This window comes from Molothrus aeneus, chromosome 5, assembly GCF_037042795.1.
Source record: "Molothrus aeneus isolate 106 chromosome 5, BPBGC_Maene_1.0, whole genome shotgun sequence".
Taxonomy (NCBI): domain Eukaryota; kingdom Metazoa; phylum Chordata; class Aves; order Passeriformes; family Icteridae; genus Molothrus; species Molothrus aeneus.
Genome location: NC_089650.1, coordinates 4,591,820 through 4,618,923, shown reverse-complemented (window position 1 = coordinate 4,618,923; position 27,104 = coordinate 4,591,820). Strand labels below are relative to the sequence as shown.

The following is a 27,104-nucleotide window of genomic DNA, read 5'->3' as shown; positions in this document are numbered from 1 at the left end:
CTGCTCAGCAGGCTGAACACACAACATGCATGTTGCCATACTCATAAAGAAGTTTTGGTTTCCACAGACTGCACTCACGGACATTCAGCTCCTAGGTTGAGAAGGTAGCCAAGGAGCCTGCTGAGCTCATCAACAACACTGCCACTAAGACTCAACACTGGACCTCTGCTGGCAGTAGGCAGCCAAAGACCTTTACAAAAAAGCTCTTTGGAGTCTACAAGTCTCCTCAAAAAGGAAATGTGAGTATAAAGACAGAGACAAGAGCAGTGAGAAATTTGGCATGGTGGTGAAACACTGGAAACATGTCTATTCTGAGCACAAACTTTGCATTTTGATGACTGAGACAAACACAGGGGAAGGAGTCTTTCCCTAAGGTTTTCCACAGAAATCTTTCAAAGCTAAAATGGGAACTACCTGAACTCCCTTATTTCTCAAGGCCATCTTTTAACTTGGGAGAGGTACAAGCACCTTCTTGTGCAATGCCCTGCTGACAGTGACAGGGCACTACCCCTTAGTGAGGCACTCTAAAACTGAAAACACTGCAACCACAATGCTTCCAGTTCCTGCTGTCAGAGAACAAAGGGCACATTCAAATCTAATTCCAAATAACTATAAAAACCAACCATAAGCCAATACAGCAGCACAAGGCTGTGAATTGACATGCTGGCATGGTGTATGGGAAGCATATTGTGTGAGTACTGGTACTCTAAACTGTCCTGTGGGCAAAGTCCTTCAGCATCCAGAATGAACCACCTCGAGCTTTCCTTGACAATAACTCCCTCAAAAATCAGAGCAACAAAGAAGCAAAAGAAGAAGTAAAGTTTTCCAAGGCAAATCTTTCTTATTCTGTATGGCCAATACTCAACTCATTTTTTCCCTGCTGGCTGGCAGAAACAAAGGATGAACCAAGCTAACCTTCACTTGACTCCTCATCTTCTTCCTCTTCATATTCTTCCTCCTCATCATCATATTTGTACTCAATCTCATGATTTTGCTCAGCCTCAATCTCTTCTTCACTCTTTCCCTTCAGGAGGGCGTGGATACGCACAGCCTCTTTCCATGGCACACCACCCAGGTCTGAAGGGGGTTGCTGCTCATCATCTTCCTCTTCATCTTCCTCCTCCATCTCAGATTCTGAACTACTGTAAGATTTTAGGAAAAAAAAGATTATATTGCTAAGAATAAATAATAACATTAAAGATTATGAAGTCAATGCTTTCTTGATCAGTCTTAGATCACTAACAAGTCATTTCAACACACATAAGCCTAAAACATAACACTGATTTTCAGCTTTCAATGTTTCATAGGCTTTTTAGTGACAGCATCACCTGCAGGCTGCGGTATGGTCCTTGCCCTCCTTTTAAAGAAGGAGAGGCAGCAGAAAAGTGCCTCTGAAGCCAAGACCAAATATTTGTGCAGCATTTATTGTTACAGTTCAAGACAATTGAATGCAACAGAAAGAAACTATTTTCTTCATATCACATTGCTCTTGATAAATCAGTGCAGGAGTTCCTCACAGCATCAGAATGTAGAAGGCCATGGCTTTTGATACAGCAGCTACTGCTGAGATACCCAAGATAATTTTGGTACTTGCTCCTGTGAACCAGAGCAGTCTTTGGGAGTAGAAAGAATACAAAACACATCAGGCAAAGGATACAGCATGTGAACTAAGGAGATGGAGGAAAAAAACCCCAAAATTCCTCACTTTTCTGCATCACAGACAGAAATATGTATCCAATTAACTACACAGTGTACATGCTGGCAAGAAACTGTAGGAAGCAGTGCAAAGATAATTACAGTAATGAGATTATTATTCCCACAGCAAAGTCTAAACCATGCAAAGCAATAAATCATTAGTGCCTTTTAGAAGTCACCTCTGTTTAATTCTAACAGTTCCTCAGCATATGCAGCAGGGGCAGGAAATGTAACCACTCATTCAGCGACATTTAATCTAGCTCACTCTTACATGCCAGACTACCTGGAGGGACTGAGGAGAAAGATGGTTGCATTTGTCACTGGAAAATGAATGAGGACTACAACACACTCACAGATCCTCTCTGCAGGGTCAAAAGGTGCTCCAGCTTTGTTTTACCTGAACAGACCATTGTCATGACAGAACTGCATTTATTAGAGCAACTGTTGGATACTTCTCCTATAAATCTTAAAAGGCCCAATTCATCTGACTGAAGGATAAAACTATTTGTGAATAATTAAAGTTTGGGTGAATAATCTGAGAATAGTATTTCTGCTGCTTCCTTATGCCCACGACCACTGGCTTTGGCAGAACCCATTCCACATAGACAATGAAAGGGAAAACCAACAAATAAAGAGTAATGAAGGTTATACTTCATGTGGGTCTATGAAATACAACTTGTACAGTTGTACTACCTTATTTACATAATTTTATTCATCTGCTAGTCTGAGAGCCTATTTTTGATAGCAAACCTAATAAGGAAAACCCTTTGTTCATGCTCTGATTGTCACACACTTCTGTCCATAGGCTTTTAAATTCTTCTCACTGGTCTGCATACAAATAACATTATTTTGCTCAAATTACAAGCCACTTTTTCACAGCATAAACTCAACAGTTATTTTTAACATGCTGCCTGATTTTCACATGTGAAATACTGAATACAAACACTGTTGGCAAGCCATGGGCTTGGTGCATGAAGACCAGAGCATATTCCAAAGGCTTTATGCAGATATTGTCACAGGGTTAAATGTGATGTTCCCCTTCTCCCTGATTTACTTTCCCACCCTTTGGTATGGAAATAAACCTGACAGGTGCTGCATGCTGGGGGCTTGGTGTGCTGTCAATAAGGTTTACTGCTGCTCAAATTGTTGCCACGGGTGCTAAACAGGATGAACTGCTGCTCTTCCACCAGCCAGCTTATCGCATGGAGGAGTGACGACACAAATTCTTCACCACACAGCTCACTTCACCTTCTTTGGGTTTTATTTATCACTTGGCTTTTGTTTGACCTTTGAATACTGAGAAATGAGAAGCTGAAAGACAGCAGTGTGAGATGGCCTGGTATAGTGAGCATTCCTTTCACATGGAAACCCTGTGCTGTAGGAATTCACTCAATAGCTGAAATTTTATTTTTCTATAAAGCAGAAATCAAAGACCAAGGCAGGTTGCTCTATAGAATTTGCATAAGCAGTTGAGTATCTCATTAGAAAAAGGTGTATGTACAGATTTAGTGCTGAGGAGAGGAACTGAAACCCAAACTGTGGCAATGAATCTCTTCCCTTGCCATACAGACCTATGCAGCACAAGCTGTCCTACGACACTCCTTTGAAAGGCCACAGGACATGACACCAAAACTGGAGATGGCACACTGGGAGCTACTGCAACTTAAAGGCAATCAATAAGGCATATAAATGGTTTCCTACACCTCACACTACTGTGTAGTCTGGCTTTAATTGCTTAATTGATCTTTTTTTTAAATTGAAACTTAAATAAGATTAACTATCTTTTGAAAAAATATACCTTGAATGCTCTTTCCGATTAACTTTCTCTGCAGTGTGTGCGTGATGGGAAGCTGTGCACCAAAATGTGAGGTCTCTGCCTGATTTTTATCTGCCACTTAAGTGAACCCTGAAAGCCCAACCCATCCTTTGTAAGACACAGAGGGAACAAAGAGTTCCCCATCTCCTCTGCCTGCTCCTAGCCCTGCAGCACTGCACCAAGACAGTGAAGATGATTAAATCAGGGCCTTGGTTGGCTTGTTGCAGGAGTAAAAACTTTTTTTTTTATTGCTGAAAAAGTAGTCAGACTTCTCCCCCCTTTTTTTATGTCTTTGCAGTCTATCCATGGAATGAATACAGCTGAAGAGAGGATACCCAACAGCTACACCTCCTAGAAAATTCTCCCTCTGCTCTCTCTGATATTTGGCCCACACAGCCTTGTCCATTTTCTGAGTAAACTGCTTGCCATATTTAGATTTGGAATATAAAGTTTTCCAGGTCAAAACAGGGGAATTTGATGTGTTTCCTCTTTTCTCCTTTTGACAGAATGTGAATTGCCCATGCTGCTTCTCACATGGAAAATTATACAATGCAGTCTACTACAGACAGAAATTCTCATACTGATAACAAGTTATAGGGATGAATGTAGGACAAAAGGAACTGTAACACCCTACAAGACAAAAACCAAATTTGCTAACCTAATAGCGTTCCACCCTCAATCTTCAGAATCTCACAAAACACCTCTTGGCAGTGACCATCAGCTTCATACCAAAATGCCAAAACTCCACTTTTTTAAACTAATTATTGGCCTTTGTAAGTTTTCTGCCATTTATTGAACAGGCCTATTGTGTCCTGATTTAGTGAAATCAAGACAAAGAGTAACAACAGTCAATAGCTCTACACTTTTGTTTTAGAGGTAGAAATATAACGGAGTAAAACCCCTGAGATCATCAATGCTTATTTTGTCATAGTTGATGTAATTCCTAAACCTAAGCAGGTAACTAAAGGAAGGATGAGTTAAGAAAATACAGTTTGAATCTCCCAAAAATAGGCCAAGATTATTGAATTTCTCATACAGACCTATATCTGCAGGCAATTCATACATAGAATATGACTGTAGGATCTAAGTTTCAGGAAGCAAACAATAGCATTTTCTGAGTTTATTTCAAGTCTACTGGACAGACTCAGAGATGAAAAGGTAAGGGCTGCTATTGCTACAAAGACAAGTAGATGAGAAATTGTGTTAAGAGACCAAGACTCTGCAAAAATGTGTGATTGACTATAAAGTTCATGAGCATACTTCCTCAAGGATTTCCTCTCAATGATTCTTGTAAAAATTGTTTCCACTAGCTCTGCCTGCATGGATGTGGATCCTGGTGTGCTTGCACATAATTTTGCATATAAAGAGAAATTCATGAAGGTGCAACACATTTATACACCTTCATTTTATTACCGTGAAGGTACAACACATTTTTCAACAGCCACAGCTATTGCTTCCATTAATACCTCTCAGGTATTGCACCAGCATTAAGTCAGGATTACATGTGTGCCAAGCCTAAATCTTGAAACCAAACATGGTTTTGAATTGTAATGCAAAGCATAGAGAAAAGAAGGTATATAACTTTATATAGCTATATAAAAGAAGGTGTATAAAAGAAGGTATATAACTTTGGAACCCCCTTCCATTTGAATGCATGTTCTATTTGCTCAAAAGACTCACTTACCTTTGATACAATTGAAAAATTAAGTTTAAAAATCCCTTCCCATTTTGGACCTTAATCTCATGGTATTAATCTCATGGTATTACAGTGCTAGAGGCGTCTTCTGATAGTAGTGAGTTATTGAGAACAGAAACTACAAGATGAAAAGCCTGTGTGTCTCAAAAGCTTTAGAAAGCGCAACATGGTAAATAGTTAAAGAAAAAGGAAGGGCAGGCAAAGCCAGCTGGGATGAGTGCAGAAAAAGCTGCTGGGCAATGTGTGCTGACCTGCTGGGCACATCCTCTTCTGTCCCTTTGTCCAGCACGCTGCTCAGGTTGTGCTCTGCCAGGGTCTCCTCGGGCACCTCCTCCAGCTCCTCCTCGCGCTGCAGGGACAGCCGGTAGTTCTCCAGCTCAATGCGCTCCGGAGTGCCCCGCAGCCGCTTGGCCAGGCTGGGCTCCTCCAGCCCGTTCACACTGGGACCTGAGGACAAGCCAGGCAATAAACAACAAATGCAACAGTCAGAAAGTCACAGTTTTGAGAGAACTGAGCAACTGGGAGAACAGGGGCACGAGGCAGAGGGAGGTAAATAAAGCGAGAGAATACCTTACGTCATTATCCTGTTCGTCACTACTGGGAGGCCAGACTGCAAAAGGGAATCTTAGTGGTTTTGGCTAATAGATGCTAAAAAGAATGTTAAATGTCCTAGTTGAGAGAGGAAATAGGGCCATTTTAGCTGCAAAAACTAGAGATGCAATGAAGTCTGTGTGGGGAAGGCCTGGGCACAAGGCTGGATGTATTATCTGAGACACAGAAGGAATGCTACAGGGCAACCCTGCTGCATGTTAAAACTGGCACCAGCCAAGGGAAATGTACAGAGTTAATGAGCAAGGCAATATTGTTACTACTTAAAGATGAGGGAAGGAATGAAAAAGGCCAAATTTTAAAACTTTTAATAGACTTGAATTGATTTACTTTTCAATCAGAATTTGTAATGAAATTAATCACAGGGACAAATCTCAGAGAGACATTTGCAAGTAAAAATCCCAGAAGTCCCCCAGAATTGCAAGGATATGTGAACCAGACAGTTGTAGAAATGTATTGAGAAGCTTAATTCACAGTAGCACTCGATGAATTTTATTCTATCCTGCTTTCATCCACTTATTTTTTAAATTGCAATATTTTAGCTTGAACACCATGCCACTATTGACCCCTTACCCATATTTCCATGCCTTTGTTTTGCTTTGTTAAACAAGCCATGCCTTCTCACTGAAGATAAGCTCTTCAGTGCTCTCTGATCATCCCCTAGGTCTCTGCACCTGTCCCAGTTTGGATTAATCTTTTCAGAACCTGAGTGATTAAAAGTGAACGTGGCTTTCCAGATGAGGCCTTATCAATGTAACACACAACCCTGCCACAAATCTCTCATCTGATACATGCTGAGAACACACCTGCCTATTTATATGTCACATAATACTGGTGGCTTTTATGATATTTAGATCTTCCTCCTTTGCTTTCAACTGATAAGCACTTTGTTGGTAGCCAAAATTCTCAACATTTTCTTAGTACATGACCTGGTACTTTCCACTATTACATTCCTAAGTTTAATCTTACAGTTGGCAACATTTTGCAGTTCTTAGTGGATGATGCGCTTGTCCTCCTCTGCATTGATGAGGATTTGAAACGTTGATTCAGCCCTGAATTTCATTAGCAGATGTTTTCCTTGGTTTTTTTTTTTTTTTTGGCTGGTAACTTTAATGACAGTATTACAAAAATCAGACCCCATATCACTTTTTGGGACACTGCATAGTCTGTAGGTGACATCCAACCCCCTTATTTCCTCCTTTAATAAAACCTCTCATCTCTAATTTAGCCCAACTTCTTAGCTACTCACACTTCATGTACTACTCCCCCGTTTTATCCAGTTCCAATAATTATTTCCATGTGTCAGCATTCCTGTGCTTTGCTCAAGTCCAGACTGTTCAAATGCACTACAATTTCCCTCATGGGAGGTATCAGTTGTCAATAAAAGCTGTCAAGCTAGTCCAGCACAGTCTCTGGTGAACCCATGCCACATTTTATAGCACTTACCTGCATGAGGTCAAAGGACTTCCCTTGCAGAACTAGCAGGTTTTAGTTACTCCTTAAAAGATGCTACACCTAGTGTTTAACTGATATGTACATGTTCAGATCACCTTTTAAAGTTTATTTGTTTTGTTTTCTTTTTAGTTTATCTGCAGGACATACTTCTGTTACCCAGTGGTCCACAGTATTTCCTGAATGAGACAGTCAAAGTACATTAGGACAGCTTGATTTAATCACAAATTGTTACCACAAAGCTCACAATTTCATTTTACATTTCTCCCACTCTTCTGAGACAAAGACTATTTGCTTCATTGTATTAGTCTTCATTTCCCAATCCTGCTCTTCCCCACTGACTCTTTTGCTCCCATGTCCATCTGGATTTACTATATACAAAATTGCATTTTTATGTCAGCTCCATCTTCACTATGAACACACTTCTGTTTTCCCTTACCTTGCTTTTACCTACATGCCTACAAAACAGAGCTCTTTGCTTTGCTCTCCTTTGCAAAGTTTAACCCAGCATGAGCTTTGGCAACCTTTACTTTATCCTCACACATTTTAACTTCCAAGACAGCTTTTGCTTCCTTTCTTCATCCTCTGTAGTTTCTCACTTTATTCCCAACAGTTTTTGGTTTTTTTCCAGGACAATTACTCAGTACCACCTTCATATTTCACACAAAATTACACAGGTCTTTACATAATTCCTGGCATCTATTTCCTATCCCCCTCCTCTGAGATAAAATCTTGAAGACAACCGCCAGAAGTGTTTTTCTCTCTTCCTTAGTATGATTTAACCCTTCCACGACATGGGCAAGTGGCTGCCCATGCCTTTAGCTGGAACTCCAGAGCTTCTTCATGGTACAAACAAATAAGCTTGGTCAGGTGGCAACACTGCCTTGCATTTCCAGGGATACTGTGGTCTCCACCATTTCCTGCTGTTAAGCCTTCTGTTGTGCTTTGGTTTGCAAAGTTTAGTGGAACTGAACTGCCTTTTTCACTGGGATTCACTCTTTTTCATTCTCTCTCTCTCTGGTGATACCTACTCAGCCAAATCCATTTTTGCAATCCATGTTACATTACCCAGCCCTGAGTTCACAGTACCAGGGGAACTGACCTCGAATTTTGCTCTGCCACTTTGGCTGACAGTAGAAAAAAACAGGACTCTGGGTAACATAGTAACACCAAGGTCAGGGAAAACAAACAAGGAATATATTAAAATAATGATTTAAAAAAGAAGGTTTTGTACTACTCAGAACGTTTTATACACATGGAGTCATCAGCAAGGCTCAGCTACTTTAACAGGAATGTCTTTCCACAAGCTGTTTTTAACTTACTATCTTCTGATGCAAACCCTGACATAGCTGCAAAGTTCACAATAAAAAGGATTCTGAAAACCAAAGAACAAGAACTTTTATCTGTCTGATATTATTTCACTCTTTTTGTTTTCTAACCATCTTAGGGGCTTTTTGTCAGCCTTTTCGAAGAAAAAAACCAACAAAAAACCAAAACAACCAAACCCAAACAAACAATTGCCATATAATTAAATTAAATTGAGTAGAGTTCTTTAAAAAAAGGCTGTTTCAGTATTCCAATATCTAGTGTGGGGAGAAAGACTGGCAGCAATCACTGCTAGGTAGAGAAGGACTCAAAAATCAAGCTGACATCTTTTTACATGCATTTCATGAACATATATGATCCTTCAGGTAAGTTTTTCAAGACACAAAGCATCACTGCCCTTCTCATCACAAAGACCCAGTGTAACTGGGACACAGAGAATGAAACAAATCCTGTCACAGCAAATCCTGTAAGTGGGAGTGACACAATGCAACTGTGTTAAAAAAATCTTAAAAGACAGAAAATCAACCTGAACTTTAATGCAAAAAAATGTGGCCAAGCCAAGATGTCCTGTGAGCTTGACAAGCACTCCCTGCCTCAAAATCTCAAAGTAGAAAGGACATTCCCAGCACCTTCTCTCATTAATTTATATATCCATATAGTTGAGATGCAAAAGTGGTCACATCTCTCCAGTCTGCCAAGAAAACAGCTCTGCATCAGAGAATATGATGCAGAAACTCCACTACCAGTTTAAGCATGGGATTTCTAGGAATTTACACTACACAGACTATTTAGTTTACTTCACATATTTGTTTTGTTTCTAAAAGATGTCTGTTTCTACAAGATGCCATGCATTTAGCAGATATGGCTGTCTGCAAAGCCACTGTCCAACTTATTAACAAATATGAAACAAGAGAAATGCTACTGATAGCCATGCACCACGAAGCCATCAACTATCAGAAGGAAAAGCACTGCACTTCACAAACTTATACAAGGGATGAAAGTAAATGTGAGATACAGGCATCACTGAAGTGTCCAGATGATGGACAATTCCCCCATCTTATACTCTAAAGTTCACACCAACTAATTTGATGCTACAATTAAAACCCCATAAAGACACTACAACAAAAATATAAGTAAGACTGAGGAATTCTGAAGCTTACTGCCTGCTCTCATTTCTCCCTCATATATATATATAAGGTGCTAAATGCATGGGCAAAGTCTGTTCCAATGCAGTTCTTGTAGACCTGAAGTCCCTGTGGAGGGGAAAGCTGCCTCCCTTATTAATTAATACACTGTATTCCCCAGACTGTTCAGAGTGCCCAGCCAGCACCTGACCTTGCACTTGGTCCTTGCCTCTGGGCCCACAGGGACAAAAGTCAGCAACCATTCCCAAGTGAGGAAAAAGGCTGCCATGGCTGCATCAGCCAGGAAGAAAAGCTGTGTTACTACCCAGAGAGGGGAGCTACCTCAAAGCCAAGTGTAGCTTCTTGAACAACCAACTGATCAGCTAAAAACCCACAAACAACATCCAAAATAGGACACATTTTAAAATCTGACTCTTTAATTTGGAAGAGTCAGTGGGCCATGAACATTACATAGATCATCTGAAGGGAGCTGTTTTTCTTAACAGGACAGGCTGCTTAGCTGCTGCATGAAAGCTGCCAGAGCCCTTAATTTATCTCAGCTTTGACAGAGTTTACCTCCTGAAATAATAAGTGTCTGATCAGAGATAACATTCCTAACAGAACTGCTCCTTGCCTGCATGAGTGTGTCCTATTCCAGCAACTCAGGCAATTCCTGGAAGGCTTGAGAAGCTCCTCTTGAGAGAGGATCCTATCTCAACTCACCTCCAGTATTACCTTGTTCTGTAAAATCTACATGTTACTCCCATGGGCTCAATGAAATCTTGCCAAGGTTACTCCTTGACACAACTTCCATGCTGAAGATGCAGGAGAGAACTGGGAATCTGAGAACAATGAATTCTTCCCAAAGGGAAAATACCTGTCTATTTCACTAGAAGCTGTTTTTCAGTTATCAAGCAGTACCTCTAGACTTGCTTTTCTTAGCTTGCTATCTCAATATCTGACTAAGGTGCATGTCATCTCTTGTCCAGTATTTTGCACAGACTCAGCTGTGGCCTTGGGGAATTATGGAAATTCAAATAAAGGAGTCTACTTTGAAACACATGCAAAAGGGGGAAGGAATTAATACACTCTCAGGAAAATCTTCATTATGGATTTCCCAAAGCTTGTGGTTTTGTGGTAATGTGAAACACTGTAGCTGTTTGTTTCCACTTGTCTTTTCCAAACACTTCAATTACTTCTACCTCCACACAATTGTTCGAGAACTGTGTCAGATAAAACAAATCCTATAGAAACAGCAGTATATTGCCTGTGACCAAGTACTGAAAAGGGAGATGGGAACTTTTCCAGGGGAGTTAAAAAGTGATGCAATGAACTTTGAGTTTGAAATGCTGGAAGTCCTCATATTCCCTTGCAATTAATTTCTACGAAATACCTTTTGGGGTAAGGTTTCTGAAGTGCATTATCCATTCAGCAAACATTATCACTGAGGTCTATACCTCAAAGGCATAGACCTCAAAGGAGAAGGCAGCAAACGAGATCCAGCAGTATTCTTAGCTTCTCATTTTTCATCTGTGTTCATGTCACATTGAGTTTCAGGATTTTTCCTGGAAGTTTCACCCTCACCCACTTCAGTTCCACTAACTGCCTGTTTGTATTCCAATTCCACTTCTCGTCCAAGGGCCTCAAAAGGCTTTACAAGCACCAGCAGACTAAAACAAACCTATTTTGGAAGTAGGTAAGTACTGTAGAGGCACTGCACAAGTCCAGACACAGAGATTAAATACCAGCAAGGCAATCTCACAACAGTCTGGTGGCAGCGCCAAAAACAGGATCCAGAATGCACAATGCCAAGCACTTCACTCTCAACTTCACTTCAAGAAAAAACACTTTTGATGTAAGGAAGTGCCCAGCACTGTGTGCACAATAAAAAAAGGAAATCTTGATATTGAGGCTCATTTGTTAGATGCTGCACACATTCAAACAGTAAGTCAATTAAGACATTCCAACTGCTTTCTTCTGAAATCCTTTCCTTAATCCTCTCAAAAACTATTATCTGTAGACACTGTTAAAAATTTCTGTACTGCACAGCAACAGATACATAAAGCATGTCCATGGCGATTCTGAACTGACTGCAGAAGGGTGTCAAACGGAATGGGTTTTTTAAGGGTTAGTAAGAAGTTCAAAGTCTTAAGTCTGGATTCATCTGCTCTTTTACATTTATCTTCTCTTATAGGAAATTTCTCCAGGAAACCCCTGGCAAGAGCCCAACAGACCTGCTGCATTCTTGTCAGTGCTTGTTTGCACAGCCTCACATCATGAGCTGCAGAACTGCACATTTCCTGCTAGGAGGCCCTGAATTTGGACAAGCACATCCTCAAAGGCAAAAGGGGCAATGCAACACCTCCTCAAACAGACACAAGAACAAATTTATTTGAATTTAAATGCTTTATAGTATCCTGGTTTAGGCTGGGATAGAGTTAATTTTCTCCCTAGTAGCTGGTACCATGTTTTGGGTTTGGTGTGATGTAACATTGGTGACAGGCTGATGTTTTGGCTGTTGCTAAGCAGTGCTCACCCCGAGTCAAGCACTTTGCAGTATCTCTTGCTCTGCCAGTGAGCAGGTGCACAAAAGGCTGGGAGGGAGTGTGGCCAGGGAAGCTGACCCCAAATGGCCAAAGGGATACTCCATCCATAGAATGCCATGGCCAGAACATAAACTGGGGGAGATCGCCAGGAGAGACTGAGAGCTGCTCAGGGATCATCTGGGAGTCAGTCAGTGGGTGGTGAGCAAACTGCATTGTGCATCAGTTGTTCTTTGGGGTTATTCCTCTCATTCCTTCCTTTTCATTGCAATTATTGTTATTGTTATATTTATTGTATTTGCTGGGATGCCCCGACAAAGGCAGGAATGGTGCATCTGACTCCATGTTCTCAGAAGGCTCATTTATTACTTCATTATACTATATTATATTAAAGAATGCTATACTATACTAAAGAATACAGACAGGATACTTACTAAATGCTAAAAAGATAATTATGAAAACTCATGACCCTTTCCAGAGTCCTGACACAGCTTGGCCCCAATTGGCCAAAGAGTGAAAACAACTCACAGCAGAATCCAATGAAACAATCACCTGTGGGTAAACAATCTCCAAACATATTCCACATGAGCAAAACACAGGAGAAGCAAATGAGATAAGAATTTGTTTTCCTTTTTCTCTGAGGCTTCCCAGCTTCTCAGGAGAAAAATCCTGGGTGAAAGAATTTTTTCAGAGAATGTGAATGCCACAGTTATTATTGTAATATTCTACTTTGTTTCAATTATCTCAACCCATGAGTTTTACTTTCTGATTCTGCTCCCCACAGCTGTGTGGTACTTAGTTGCCAGCTGGGGTTAAGCCATCACAAGCAGCCCTGTTACTTTGATACAATGCCTCAACTTTCTCTCTTACTATGGTAGGGTGTTCCCAAGCCCTCAGCCTGAATTACTCAGATACACTATGAAGCCATTACATCTTGAGTTTTCTGATGTTTCCCATTTGATCCATAACACATGCTGCTAAATATAAAAGGCCTGAACTCAAAGAGGATGGTATGAAAACCAGTCTACTCATAAGCAAGATACCCAGTATCCATGAACAGCATTCAAAATGTGCTCAAACCTGAAGAGAGCCCTCCTGAAATTGTTCTGCAATGCACATGTACCAATCCTAGCAGTAAATACTAACTAAGCTTTCCAGAAGATGCACTCTATTGAGTCAAAGCTCTTGGGAATTGTAAATGCAAACTGGCTTATGCTGGACCTGATCAATAAAACTGTCATTAAATTGACAAGAACCAACATTCTCAAGATCTCTGCTACCATGTCAGGCTCCATCCTCACACCATCAGTCTAGAAATTCTCCCCAGCAAATTTGGGACCTAAACAGAAAAATGGGGAGATTAAGCCGTACAGACAGAAAGGTGTTTAATCAAAAAACTATCTGGTGCAGAAGTACCCAGTAGAGTTATCAAAGAACCACTTCTAGTGCTGGCCAAGACGTTTTACAGCACGGATTCAGCAGCACATTAAATAAAAATCAGTGAGATGTTCATATCTACTGGTGCCCTGAGCAATGAAGAGCAGAAAGCCCCCCTCAAACCACTCTAATGTGTATAGGAACAGCTGACAGATAAAATACTCAAGGGATTCTGAAACAGACAGCCCAGAAACAAACACATGAAGGTGTAAGTCCTCCTCCACACATTCCACAACGTCCAGCTAGAATTAAGTTCTCCATTCTCAGATACTGTCTGTAAATGTGGAAGCTTGTTCTCTTCATAACAGTGAAAATTAATAGGACTGACTACTGAATGAAATTGAAAACTCACACATTTGTCTTATGAGTGTTGCAATGTTTTGCCCCACTCCTCCCCATTATTTTAATTAAAACAGACTTCAGGAATTCCCAAAACAGACACTGACAAAACAGTTGCTTACTGCATCAGTAGGGCTGACTTTAGAACCAGCTGGCAATTGCATTGATCTGACCTTTCTCTGGTTTTAGTGGAAGCAACCAGAAGTGAATATAATTAGCCAGTTTAAGATCAAGGTCATCTGTAATTTATCCTTATGTCTTGGAAACAAAAAGAAATTCATCTAACTCACAGTATAAGTTATGTTTGAGGAGCAGTGTTGCCCCTATGCAGATGCATGAAGTAGAAGCATTATGTAATGAAGGTTAAGAGTTCAGTATGTGGTTTAACAATACAGAAAAGTTGCCTTCCTTACAGCAGAGGTACAGAATCATCCAGGAGCGTGGCTATTTTTGACTCCTGGAAAGTGGCCAGTGTTGTCACTGGTGGGTGGAGAAGAGAATCAGGGGAAAGGAGGTATTAGGTCACCTAATCCAAGCCCCAGGGAACACTGCTAAGCTCAATATTCCTTATTACATCTCTTCTGGCAGGAAAATCTTTATGTTTGTACAGAATTCACTTTTACTGCTGCCCAAACAGGTTTCCAGTCCTAGAGATACAATATGAGTTATGTAGGGATTTTTAGCCTGTTAATCACTCAGGAACATTGGTAAGTCAGTAACCTATTACCAATCATGCTCCATTTTCCTGGTATCATCCAGGATGTCAGAGCTCTCCTTGGTATTTAGATCAGCTCTATCATATGTTGCCTGGCCTCATTTCCATTCTCTGAAAGAAGCTGAGTGTGGGAAGGCTGAAGAGGATAAAATAACATTACTTTGCAGGCATAAATTTTGTTCTGGAAGCTATTCAAGGTACGGTACCTCAAAGAACCACCTGGGTTCTTGATGAGGCACATCCAGGGACTGGCAGGGAGAAAAAAGAAAAGGCCACACTAGATTTTAGAACCACCATGACCTTGGTTAATGAGGTTTCCCACTTTTTGAGTGAAGCATTCTCTTTATTTTAATTAAATAACTTAGAAATTAATATTTAAGACTGATTGTGCAGTTATGATCCAAACAGTGACCACTTTTATGTTGTTACAAAGAAAGCCTCTGCTATCTTATCTACTACATAACACTTGGTATCATTTTTTCATGGTGGCATCGATCTCTTGCCACTTGTCTGTAGCACAAGTACAGTCTGCAATCCCTCTGCAATCTCCCATTTCACTGTGAGGATCAGACAGGTGATCCCCAACGTACAAATCACACCAAGCCAAACCAAAACTGTTTCCACCTAAAAGTAGGAATGGAATCTTCACTGGCAAGTGTTCCAGGCACATAGCTCAAATCCCAGAAGGCAAAGGCAGGGAACCAGGAGGATGAAGAAGTGCCTGATGCAGAAGGTTTGGAGAAGGACTCAAGAAGCTCAACGTGACCTGTCAACGTGCACTCACACCCTCAAAAGCCAAACATGTCCTGAGCTGCATCCAAAGCACAGTGGGCTGCAGGGCAAGTGAGGGGATTCTGCCCCTCTGCTCTGGTGAGACCCCACCTGAGTTCTGCCTCCAGCCCTGGGGGCCCAATGTAAGGAGGAGGTGGATCTGCTGGAGCAAGCCCAGAGATGCCACAAAGATGATTAGAGGGATGAAATATTTCTCCTGTGAGGAAAGGCTGAGAGAGTTGAGGTTGTTCAGCCTGGAGAAGTCTCTGTGGAGGCCTTGGTCAGTACCTAAGGGCCAGCAAGAGCTCTGAGGATGGATGTTTTACAAGGGCATGGGGCAGTAAGACAATGGAGAACGGCTTTAAACTGAAAGAGCGTAGGTTTAGATTGGATGGCAGGAAGAAATTCTTTACTGTGAGGATGGTGAAGCACTGGAACAGATTGCCCAAAGAAGTGGATGTTCCATCCCTGGAGGTGTTCAGGGTCAGGCTGGACAGGACTTTGAGCCACTTGGTCTAGTGGAAAGGGTCCTTGTCAAGGGGTTGAAACTGAACAATCTTTAAGGTCCCTTCCAACCCAAACTGTTCTGTGATAGATTCTTTGAATCTTTCAGTACAAATTTTGCTTATTTTTTATAGAAACTGGTACTTCTAGTTCCACATGGGACACTGGACAATATTTTGATCATTTAAGAACAACCCATCAGAAACCTGAAATTTTATCATGCATAATAAAAGTGTGAGATGTAATGCTTTCAGGCTCCTGTTCAATTTGTGATCAGATTCAAACCACCACCTGTGAACAGCTATCTTCTTTCTCTTTACTGAGTTAATAACCACTATATCTCTCCTGAGGCAATGTCCTAGAGATTTCCATAATCACTGGATCTCAGAATCCATTTACATACTAAGCATGGCTTTACCTAATTTCTACCCTTTGTGTCAAGATTATCAGGTGCTGATAATGGAACAGGCTGAAATCTTAGGCTGGCAGTTACAGGAAAATATAGTGGGGAACACTTGTCACAAGTAAAAGATCCACATACTCCAAGAAGGCTCAACATCTGCTCCCTCATTGTGTTGCACACTTTTCTATTACCTACACTTATGCCACATACTCTTGTGTAAATTTTACAAAGCAATTGAATATTCCAAGCAATCCAGAGCTTCACACCTTAGTGGAAATTTTTCCCAAAACTAGGAAAATTCTCGTAATTATATATGTAGATATATTAAAAATCTGGCATAGTTTCAGGAAGCAAGCTTCCAAAAGACTTATTACTGATTAAAAATAGTTTACACATCAGTTCTGATGTGTTTTCACATCAGCCTGGAAGTATTCAAAACATCTCTTGGGTAAAAAAAATCCTATTTTTAAACACGTTTACCCTCAAGCCATCAGATAAACGTCTATAACAGCAGAAAGGAGGATTATGAAATTTTCCTAAAAAAGCAAACACAGCCTTCTGAGATGACAGCAAACATGAGAAATGTCAGACTAAACATACATTTTTGAGAGCAGATGTAAGCAACTAAACAGGGCACAGAAGTGCCATCTCATCCTTAAAGAGCATCTGCCCAGTTTTGTTCAGAAAGCTCAAGCTAAACTCCATGTTGTAAGGATCAGCTCAGCTACTAATTCACCTTCCTTCAAAAATACACATCAAAAAAGCAGGAGAATAGCTTTGATGTTGACTCTGGATTATCTGCTCTTTCCCTTGAGATTATTTCTATTTGTTTTGGTTTTGTGGCTTTTTGTTTTGTTAGTTTTGGTTTGGGTGCTGTTTTGTTTTGGGGTTTTTGTTTGTTTTTGTTTGGCTGTTTTATTAATCTGGTTTTCTCCCCTTGTTTCTTGCATTTTAAGATACATCACCAACTACATATCTAATAAATTACACTGCTGATCACAAGCAGGTGGTAAAACCATAACTTCCTTGTTTTAATTTGTATTAATTTTTATTCACTCATAATTTTAGAAGTACCTTCATACACTTTCTCAGCCCTGTTACAGAAGCCATGACACTAGAGAGGCAATTTCAAAGGCATAAAGCAATTACCTCCCTCCAAATAAGGAAATTTTACATAGATCAGAACTGGTTTGTGGTTGTAGCTCTGTGACCCTGCCATTTAAATGTAATCTACTCTGGCCAAATATCATTCACAATTGAACTTTCAAAAATCATCAGCTATACCAAGCTTTTAGCTGCAGATGGTGGAGTAGGAAGCAGGAGAAGCATGCGAGGAACAAATGCAGAACAAGTCCCTAATGTAGACTAACTCACTGTAATTTTGAGACCAGGAAAATGCAGCTCAGAACAACAATCCAGGTCTGTTTGTCATGGTGACAACATCACAGAATAGGCTCTTAAGGGTCCTGAGGAAGGCAGGTCACCTCCTTGTGTGCAGTCCTCAGAAATGACAACAGTTCAGCTAGAACATGAGACACAGGATTTGGCTACAAAGTATTTACTAATTTTCTGTCTTTTCATCACACCAAAACATCCCACCACACAGCAGATCTACACCAAGCAGAGGAACCAAAGCCTGTCAAGGCTCTTGTCACACTACGGGTCCCTGCTCTCCCATGGGTGTGACTGCCTTGGTCACAGAGCATGACAAAGACCTCTGGCCTGCAGCAAGCCACACAAAACAACCTCCTCAAGACACCAAACTCTGTGAAGCCACAATGCTGAGAGCACATCTATCCAAAGTCAGCTTTGCCAAGGCAGCAGAATATCTCGCAAGGAGGTGCTCAGCAGGTCGTGCTGTCTGTGCAATGTGTGCCCTGCACTCTGAGCAAACCACAACAGCAAAATTTAAAATAAACACCACAATACAGAAAGAGCCTGAAAAGTACTTGGCAGTGACAGATGGCACATGCCACAGAGCTCTCCAAATGGCTGTTGCATTTGAGCTCGGTAGAGCTATTCATTCCACTGTCCCCCAATTCTGTATCCCCTGCAGCATCCCTCACCTGCAACCAGTGCAGGGACAAGGGGGAGGACAAAGAAAAACTCAGAAACCTGAAGTTTATTTGGAATTTATTCCCTTGAACATTTCACACAGTTGAACAAAAAAATATCTCCATTTCACAGCAACAGGGAAACCACGTGTTACATAATTCAGAGACACACACACCCAAAACAAAAACAGGTTAAAAACAACTGCATAAATCAAAGTTTTCAAAGGGACTGTACAGCGGAGACATGAAGCCTTTCTGAGCACTAAATCATCTCACTTGAACATTATCTGTCACTGAACTTATTTTATGCACAGTTCCCTCCTTTTCTCTGAGGGAAGTAAACTCAAAATAGTATTACTCAGATTCCACTTTTCAAAAAACCAGACATTTTAATTCTGCAATTAAAAAAAAAATCCAACTCTTTCCCACAAACTTGATACTACTTTTCTAAGACACATAAACATTCAATGAAGCTCTTAAAGTGCCCAGAAAAATTCATATCACCCTTCAGAATATACACATACAAACAACAAATATTCCAGTGGCACAAGTCTACAGGTCTGAAAGCTAGAGAGAGAGAGGAGGAGTTGGGAGCCCAGTAACTCCCAAGAAAGAGTGTTCTTAGCAGGATCCAGCCATGAGAACAAACTCAGCACATTGTTGTTTTGTATATACTTCTCAGTCCTCAAAACATTTTTCAGGATTTCTCAGTGAAACTCCATCAGGTCAGCTGCATCTCCTACTCTTAAGAACAAATAACCTTCCCAACACATCTTTTCCTTTCCAAATTTTCTGGGCTTCAAATTGCCAATCCTTTAGCACTCTCCTTTCCTTTATGCCAAAGCCACTCAAATCCTGATAAGAACACTGAAAAGGACCATGATGGACTGGGAACAGTCAAGCACTTATCCTAACAGATTCCTGGCTTGTTACTGAGAGATGATTCACTGGGCACTGAACCCTCATTCTAATCAGGTAACCTGCACACTCTCCTCAGATTCCAAAACTACAGGGTCTGGTTCTTAATCTGTATTGTTAATGTTTCAGAGAGAAGTCAATCTTCCATCAGATCTCTCTGCAGTTGTATGATACCCCAAAAAAGGGTTCAGAATCCTGTGCCATGTCCTGCTAAACACACCACCATGGCTTCTCCAAACAGGACAGACAATATTCAAGGCACGCTAGTAGAGGAAATAGCTTTCATCCCAGTTTGGTGGTGCATCCTGAAATATGAATGCTTTCCTTTTTCTTTATTTTTGGCAGGGAAAAGAGTGGGATATATTTGTAAACCTTCATTGGTTTAAAATGAAGGCACCTCAAACAGAATGTCACGTCACAGAATTTGTTTGCTGTTATCTTCCATAATTTAATGTTTAAACTAGATCAAATTAAAACAAGAACAAAACCCAAAGGTGAACAGTAGTGAAAAGAAGTGCCCAAGTAGAGGATTTCATCATGATGTTTGTTTGCACAGCAAACAAAGCAGTATTGCTTTGAGCTAAATCATTTTCACAAGTAAGGCATGTTCAATGTATGCAGAACGGTGAAGAGGCAAACAATAGAGGCAATGTTTATGAACAAGAAGCTTATTCCTAAACAGAAATATATATTTGTGTTTTGTCAGACACAAAATTGAATTGTGCGCAAATAATACTGGAGGCATTCAAAAAATACTTATACTTGTACAGACGCTCAAGATCCTTTTCCAAACGTGGTTCAGATAATTTACTTTAAAGGACATGCCACTTAGAGGAAACAGCCACTCTTTCCCAGCTCTCCAGGTCAGCACAAGAACTTCCTCATGTATATTGCTTGCTATATACAACAGTACTTGTTCAAGGGCCTGCTGTGAAGGCTTTGCTCTGAATATTTCTCCCTGAAAACCATTAAGGCACATCCATAGGAGGATTTTAACTTTTCAGACTGCATACCTATTATCATAAACACTATGTATTTATGTGATATTAAAGCACAAGTCCTAGTACCTCTAATTTGTATTGCATTTTAGTTTTTCATACTATTGCTTATGTTTGATTTCTTAATCTTTCACAGGTCAAGTAACTAAAGCAAAAGATCTCATGGCTTCCCTTTTATTGCTGTACAAGTATGAGTTTCCCTAGGCAGTCTTTCCTTTATCAACTTCCTATTGCTGATAGGACAGAAATGCATTGCTGTGAAAACATGAGCCTGAAATGGGAAATATTTTACAACAAAACATTGCTGGCTAACATCACCCCAAGCAGCATATCATAAAGCTGATAGGGGTAAAGACTGTTCCAAGTCCATCTGTCAAGAAAGAGCTGAAAATTTGGAAACATTCTTACAGACCTTTAGAACAAACAGAAGAACAGCATTTGCATTAAAAGCACATTAAAACCATATAAAGTACTGTAAATTATATTAAAAAAAAATCCAAAACACAGCAGTTACAGATTATCAAAGGGAGAGACAGTTGAAAAGCAAGTTTTTTGTTCAGTTGTTGTTTTTTTTTTTTTCTTTGCAACAGCAGCATTTTGGCACAAAGGCAAATGCAGAAGATAGAGAAAAACAGGCAGACAAGGTACAGAGAAAGTTACAGAATCTACAACAAGCATGCCACAGTTCAGCAGGACCAAAAGCACAGTAAGAGCTGTCCCCAACTTCCCTTTCCCAGAGAGAATGGCAGCCACTGCTCAAAGCTTGTTGCCACTTCCCCCACTGAAGGGTTCCAGTTTGGCCATAACCTGCCCTGGGAGCAGCAGGACAGAAGCCACACAGGCTCTGAGCAAGCCCCTCACACAAAGGGTGATTCCAGCTGAGTGCTGAACAAACCTCAACCTGCTGATCGCAGACTGTGCCCTGCAACCATCACTCTACAAGGGACAGACAGAATTCACTCCATGCCAGCCAGCACTGTGGCCACCCAGGCAGGGACTGACATCTTTAGCAAGGTTAATCCGTGCCAAACAGGTTAGTGACAGCACAAGAAAGGACTTGTTGGGACCAATCTCACCCCACCTGACTAAACCTGCTGAAGGCTACTCTGTGGTTGAATATATTTTATGCATTAAGCTGGTTAAAAAAGTTTGGTGATATACAGTGAATGTAGGGAGAAAACCCATGCAATTTGCATCCATGTGGGATTTCATGGCAACTACTAAAAAGCAGGTCTTGCATGAGTCACCATAAAGCTCCCTGAAAAAAGCACTTTTGGTAGCTCAGGGCTGAATTTAACTCTCAGGTATACAATTTTTAAATGGCTGCCTTTTTATATATTCCACAATGGATGTTACTGCTGTACACCTTCCCTTTGCCTTCTAAGCTATATTTCCATCTCCACCAAATATCAAACCTGAGCATGTTACACACTTTTCTGCTTTTACTTAATCTTTGTAGAGGCAACTAACACTCTGCACCAAGACCTACCCCACCATGAGGATCAGTTCAGACCTCAGGGCCTGAAATTGCTATTGCCAAATTCCATTTGGTGGTCTTGCCCTAAAGGAAGTAAAACACTTTCAGATGTATGACCTGTACTAGGGGAGTGACTGATGGATGAAGTGGAGGCTAGGAAACAGATCTCTGCCTCTGTCTTCATCTCAGACAGGTTTTTGCTCAAGGTATTTGTCTAGGCTACAGTGAAAGCTTGCCAGAAGGAATATACACAAATAGTTTAAATTCAGGAGTTACACTGAGATGTAATCTTACAGACTCCTTTTGATTATTCAGGAATAATATCCTGTTCTTCCACTGTATAGGTAAACTTGGTAGTTCAAAAAGGTTTGTTTTTTGAAACCATAAATAACTGTAAAACCCACCACAGGTTTCCTGACCCAGCTACCCAGCAGGAAGGGGAGCTGAAGGTAGGTACCTACAGGACATGACTGTAACAGAGAACTGACCTGCCTTTAATGCCACTCTGGATTGTTTCTAAAGTACATTGCATTTTGCTTCCTCCTGCTTCTTAACCATTGCTAAGTCAGTAGTTCCAAGAGTTACTTAAATCATAATGCACAAATATAGCAAAACTCAGCCACTACTGGTATTTCTTTAGCACAACAGAGGCACTGCTCACCTCTTGTAGCACTGAATGCACTTCTGCCATGCACACATGAGAATACACCACAACACCCTGCCTGAACGGTGACCCAGCTAAGCTGAGCATGTCCTAATGCACTCAGGGCACTGCAAGGGGCAAGGTTTTAAAACGCTCTGAACATTATGCTACAGTTATACACTGCTCTAAAAAGCAGAAAGCAAACAAAAGGAGCCCTAGATTTCAAGTTTTGCCATTAGACAAAATGGTGTCTGTTCCAGCTTACTCCTCTGGAAGTACTACAGTGCTGCTACAGGATTGTGCCACCACTGCAGAAGGAGACATCTGATTTATAGAAGTTTATCATAAACTATGCCCTATTGTTTGCTCTACCTAGCGGTCATTTAGGTGCTACTTGCTGAATGTTCCTTTGTAAAAGCAATTAAATTTGATTTGTTGGAAGGACTAAACCAAAGGAGATTTTCTGCCAGCAGTAGCTGTGATAAACTAATTGATAAATGTAATTCAAATCTCCTCCTTCCAATTATCATCACCTACAGCTTCACTCCACAAAACCCCTTATGCTCACATCAGTTGCTCTGCGTATCAATAAATATTTTTTCTATTCATCTTTAAGAATATGCTCCAAACTACAAAAAACCAGTTTTTTCACTTTCAGAGAAAGCAGTTTTAAATCTATCCAGTTAGGCAAAAAATGCTGCAGTTCACACATCTGTCCATAGCATTTTGCAAATATCATTCTTCCCTACCCTTTTCTCACTTTTGCCATATGGAAATTGCACACACACAAAAGAAGAAATCTTGAAAGTAACTACACTCCAAAAATCAACATGCTATGGATAAATTTTTGTCAGATTGCATTCAGTTACAATCTTAGAAACACTTGTATAAGAATATAAAGTCAAAGAACACCATGATTTTTATCTGCTCCTGTGTTGTTAAGGCCTTCTCAACTGGCACTATGCAAACATTCTTTTCTCAAAGAATTGCTCTAAGTATGTTCCCTTTCTAAAAGCAGCTGATTTAGCTTATTCATAATCTTTTGGAACAAGTACTAGAAATTAATATTTCTTCCTTTTTCTGACATCACAAAATGAGCACTCGGGGGCTGGGCAAACGAGCATTTGTAGCACAGACACTTCTCTCGTGTTAGAAGGAATTAGAATTTCAAGTTAAAAGGGAAAACTATGTCACAGTAAGACACACACATTCACCACCCCATTTCCAAAGCCACGACCAGGAGCAGCACAGATGCTGGCAGAGGGAAGAGCACCATGACCTGCCAGCACCACGAAATTCAAGGGGTTTAAGGAATCCAATCCCATTAGCTGTCAGACACCCAGAATTCCAAAGGAGACACAATCCAAAGATAATGGGATCTTTCCCATTCAAGTACCAGATTAATAAAGAGAAGCTTGGGAGAACGAGAAACCACACCCAGAATTCAGGAAAACACAGAAATCCAGTTTGTGAGCTATTCCAGTGCTTCATAAAAACTTTCAATTTCACTGACATTGAGCTGCATACATTACAGGGCTCTTTATCTGGGCTGACTCAGAGGAGACCCTCAACTGAGCATCTGTGTTTTCCTGGTATTCTTTCAAACAATGTCCTTGAAAGAACTGAGAACATCTAGGCCCCAAAGCCACAGTGCAAAATAATATATTGAGATTTCCACGTAGCACACAAAATTCACAAGGCACCGCAAAAACCAAACGAGTTACACAGCTCAAAGCTGGGTGACATTAACTCTCACTGGTCAGCAGGCTGCCCACAGAATTCCCCTAGGATCTGCCCGAGAACTTCTGACTGGACATAGAGAAAGGGAACCCCAAATGCCAGCAGCTGACACATGAAAAAGGAGTCCAGAGGGTTCTGGGCTACGTGGTGCCCAATGGAGGAGACTGTGCTGTGCAGGCGCTGGCTCAGCACCCTAACTCTGCCCACGAGGCCGAGCGAGAACTGCACCACCCTGCCAAAGAAGGAAGCGGAGCTACCTGGGGCCCTCTCTGCTGAGGTGGGGAGGCTGCTGGCCCGTCCGTTCCCATCGCTGGCCATGGCGTCCTGCACAGCTCCTTTGGTGTCCTGGAAGAAGGTGGGGGAAGTTAAATTCATGTTAAAGTTGGAATTGCTGTGTGTACTGAACAGCTGAGCAAGGAATTGGGATGCCTCGCAACCATCACATAAGGCAAGGTCTAAAAAACAAGCATGCTCCTTCTCAATTTAAGGCTTTATTAAAGCTCTGAAAATCAAACTGGATAGCCAAGAAAGTCAAAGCTGTAAGAGCCCTGAAATGTGCTCCTCTGGGAAATAAAACAGGTACCATTTTTAGTCTTTATTTTTGGCAGGAAGTATGGTACATACTGGGATGGATCCATTATCCTTCCAGAAAGGAGCTCCAGCTTGTACTAATAAAACCTGAGAATCAGGCGGGACAGGCACCACTGCTTGCACAAAGGAAAATATAATTTAAGGGAAAAGGGCAGCTTGCAGCATGCAAGCTTAACAGAACTTAAGAAATAGCATGTAGCTTGCTCAGAGTACGTGAAAATACTGAGAAGGGGCTTGAGGAGAAAAATGAGGTGCCTTGGATTAGAACAGCAAAAGCTGAGGGACAGCTGAGCCCTTTCTGTATTACAGTGTCTCTTCATTCTATATTTACAGCACAAATACTTCTATTATGATAGTATAGGAAAGGGGATATTCTGTCTTTTCATGCAGCTTCCTGTTAACACACAGCAGACCTTCAGAAATGAAGGTATGTGATCTTCATATCTTATGCAAGAGGGGTAGAACTTTGTGTTTCAAAGGAAATGCAAACAATTTGTTTCATCTTAAGTAAAACCATGGAGAAACAAAGCAAAACCAGAACTGGTAATATTATTCATTTAGTCTCAGCATACACTGAGAAAGTATTTCAGCTGACAAGAAAAACAAATCAAAATTCTGTTTTGAACATGATTGCACATAATTTGATAGTAAGTACCATGAAAAGAGCAGTAGTAAGCAGAGGAATTGCTTTTAAATAAGATTTAGTTGAACTGTAAGCTTTCATGATGGATAAAACAACTAAATGCACCCCGAATCTTTCTACTTTCTGAAAAAAAACCCAAACCATCACACATAACTTTGTCAATGTTAAGAATCAAAATCTATTAACATGGCATGTTAGATGAAAATAATGAGTTACCTTTCCTGACAGAGGACCCACTGCTGGCCTCTTCCTCTGAGCATAACCAGAGACTCTGTAACAGTAGTGAGGTTTACAGTAGAATTTACCTGCAGATAAAACACAAATGATGGTCAGCAACAGGAATACAGGAATTTAGCACAATATAAATATCCATCTCACTGCAACTTATTTTCTGCTGCCACTCCTGTTGCTCTAATTTCTTCACTATATGCAGAGGCAAACACTAGCTGAAGTTTTAGCTCCAGCCCTGCTCTCTCCCCTTGTAACTAGGCTCTTTTCCATTGGGTGCCTGACAGCCATTTAGTTTAAAATCCCATCAAACACCAAAGCAAAGCTGTGAGGCTTGTGTGGTATCACATGCTAACAATGCGGCAGTGTGTGAGGAACAAAGAAATCATCACATGAAAAGCTGGCAGAAGCACTTTTGGAAAAAGCAAGAATGAATACAACCAGCAGAGGAAAGTGGGAGAGGACAGTGTTAACTCCCAAAGAACCATCTCTCAAAATGCACAGTGGCTACTTGTAGAAAGGACAATGTCTCATTTTCACAAATAAGACCTTTTGTGATCCTGCTGGTTTTACTAACACCCCAGAAGTCTAGAGAGGTTTTTCACTGCTATCTGAGCACTGTCAGGAAGACAAAGCAGCATTAGCAATACCATCATGCAAATACTACTGGTACTAATAAAAGCAGCAAACTGATGCCTCATAATTATCTTCCACTGTACCTTTGTCAGTGTATCCTGTGTGGCATATGCAGCCCACAGCACTCCCCACTGCTATCCCATTCCTAGAGCTTTGCCAATGCATTCCCAACACATATTCTGACCTCTGCCTCTAATTTCTCTGTGCTGGTATTTGCAAAATACCAGCACAGAGATGGAAAAGTGACAAACATCTTTCTAGAAATCTTTACTTCAATAAGTATTTCTTAATGTTTACTCATACCAAAAACCGCTTTTTGAGATTGTCTGAAATGAGCAACAACTGAAAAGCTCTTACATAAAAATTCTCAGACACTGACTGCAGAAGGCTGCAGAATGCTTGTCAGCCCAAACAGCCAGATGAACAGCAACAATGTGTGCACAGCTTTAGTGTTTTAGCTCTCAAAGAAAACCCAGAATGAAATACAAGCTACATTTTCACAATGATTATATTAGATAGATACCACAGATTTCTATTTAGCCACATCTGCTTCATATACACACACAACTGTTGGGCATGTAATATTTCAGAATCGATGCTATAAGCCTGCTGAAACTCCAAGCTTTGTGTTTGCTTCACTGAGAACTGTCTGGCCATAACTGCACACACAAGCATGCCTGCGGAGGGAATCACTAAAAATCTGGTGGTAAAAACTGTTTCAGCCCATACAGCTGACAGAGGATCTC

The 27,104-nt window shown here is 40.8% G+C and overlaps 1 protein-coding gene across 1 annotated transcript in view; it reads right to left on the bottom strand.

Annotated features, from left to right (window-relative positions):
- MICAL3 (microtubule associated monooxygenase, calponin and LIM domain containing 3) overlaps positions 1-27,104 on the bottom strand; it is a 160,398-nt gene that overhangs the window by 42,001 nt on the left and 91,293 nt on the right. The window contains exons 24-27 of the mRNA XM_066550226.1: positions 25,711-25,799; positions 24,518-24,605; positions 5,459-5,654; positions 916-1,142 (exon numbers count right to left, since the gene is read on the bottom strand). Coding sequence (XP_066406323.1) covers positions 916-1,142; positions 5,459-5,654; positions 24,518-24,605; positions 25,711-25,799 — 600 coding nt within the window. The remainder of the gene's footprint in view (positions 1-915; positions 1,143-5,458; positions 5,655-24,517; positions 24,606-25,710; positions 25,800-27,104) is intronic.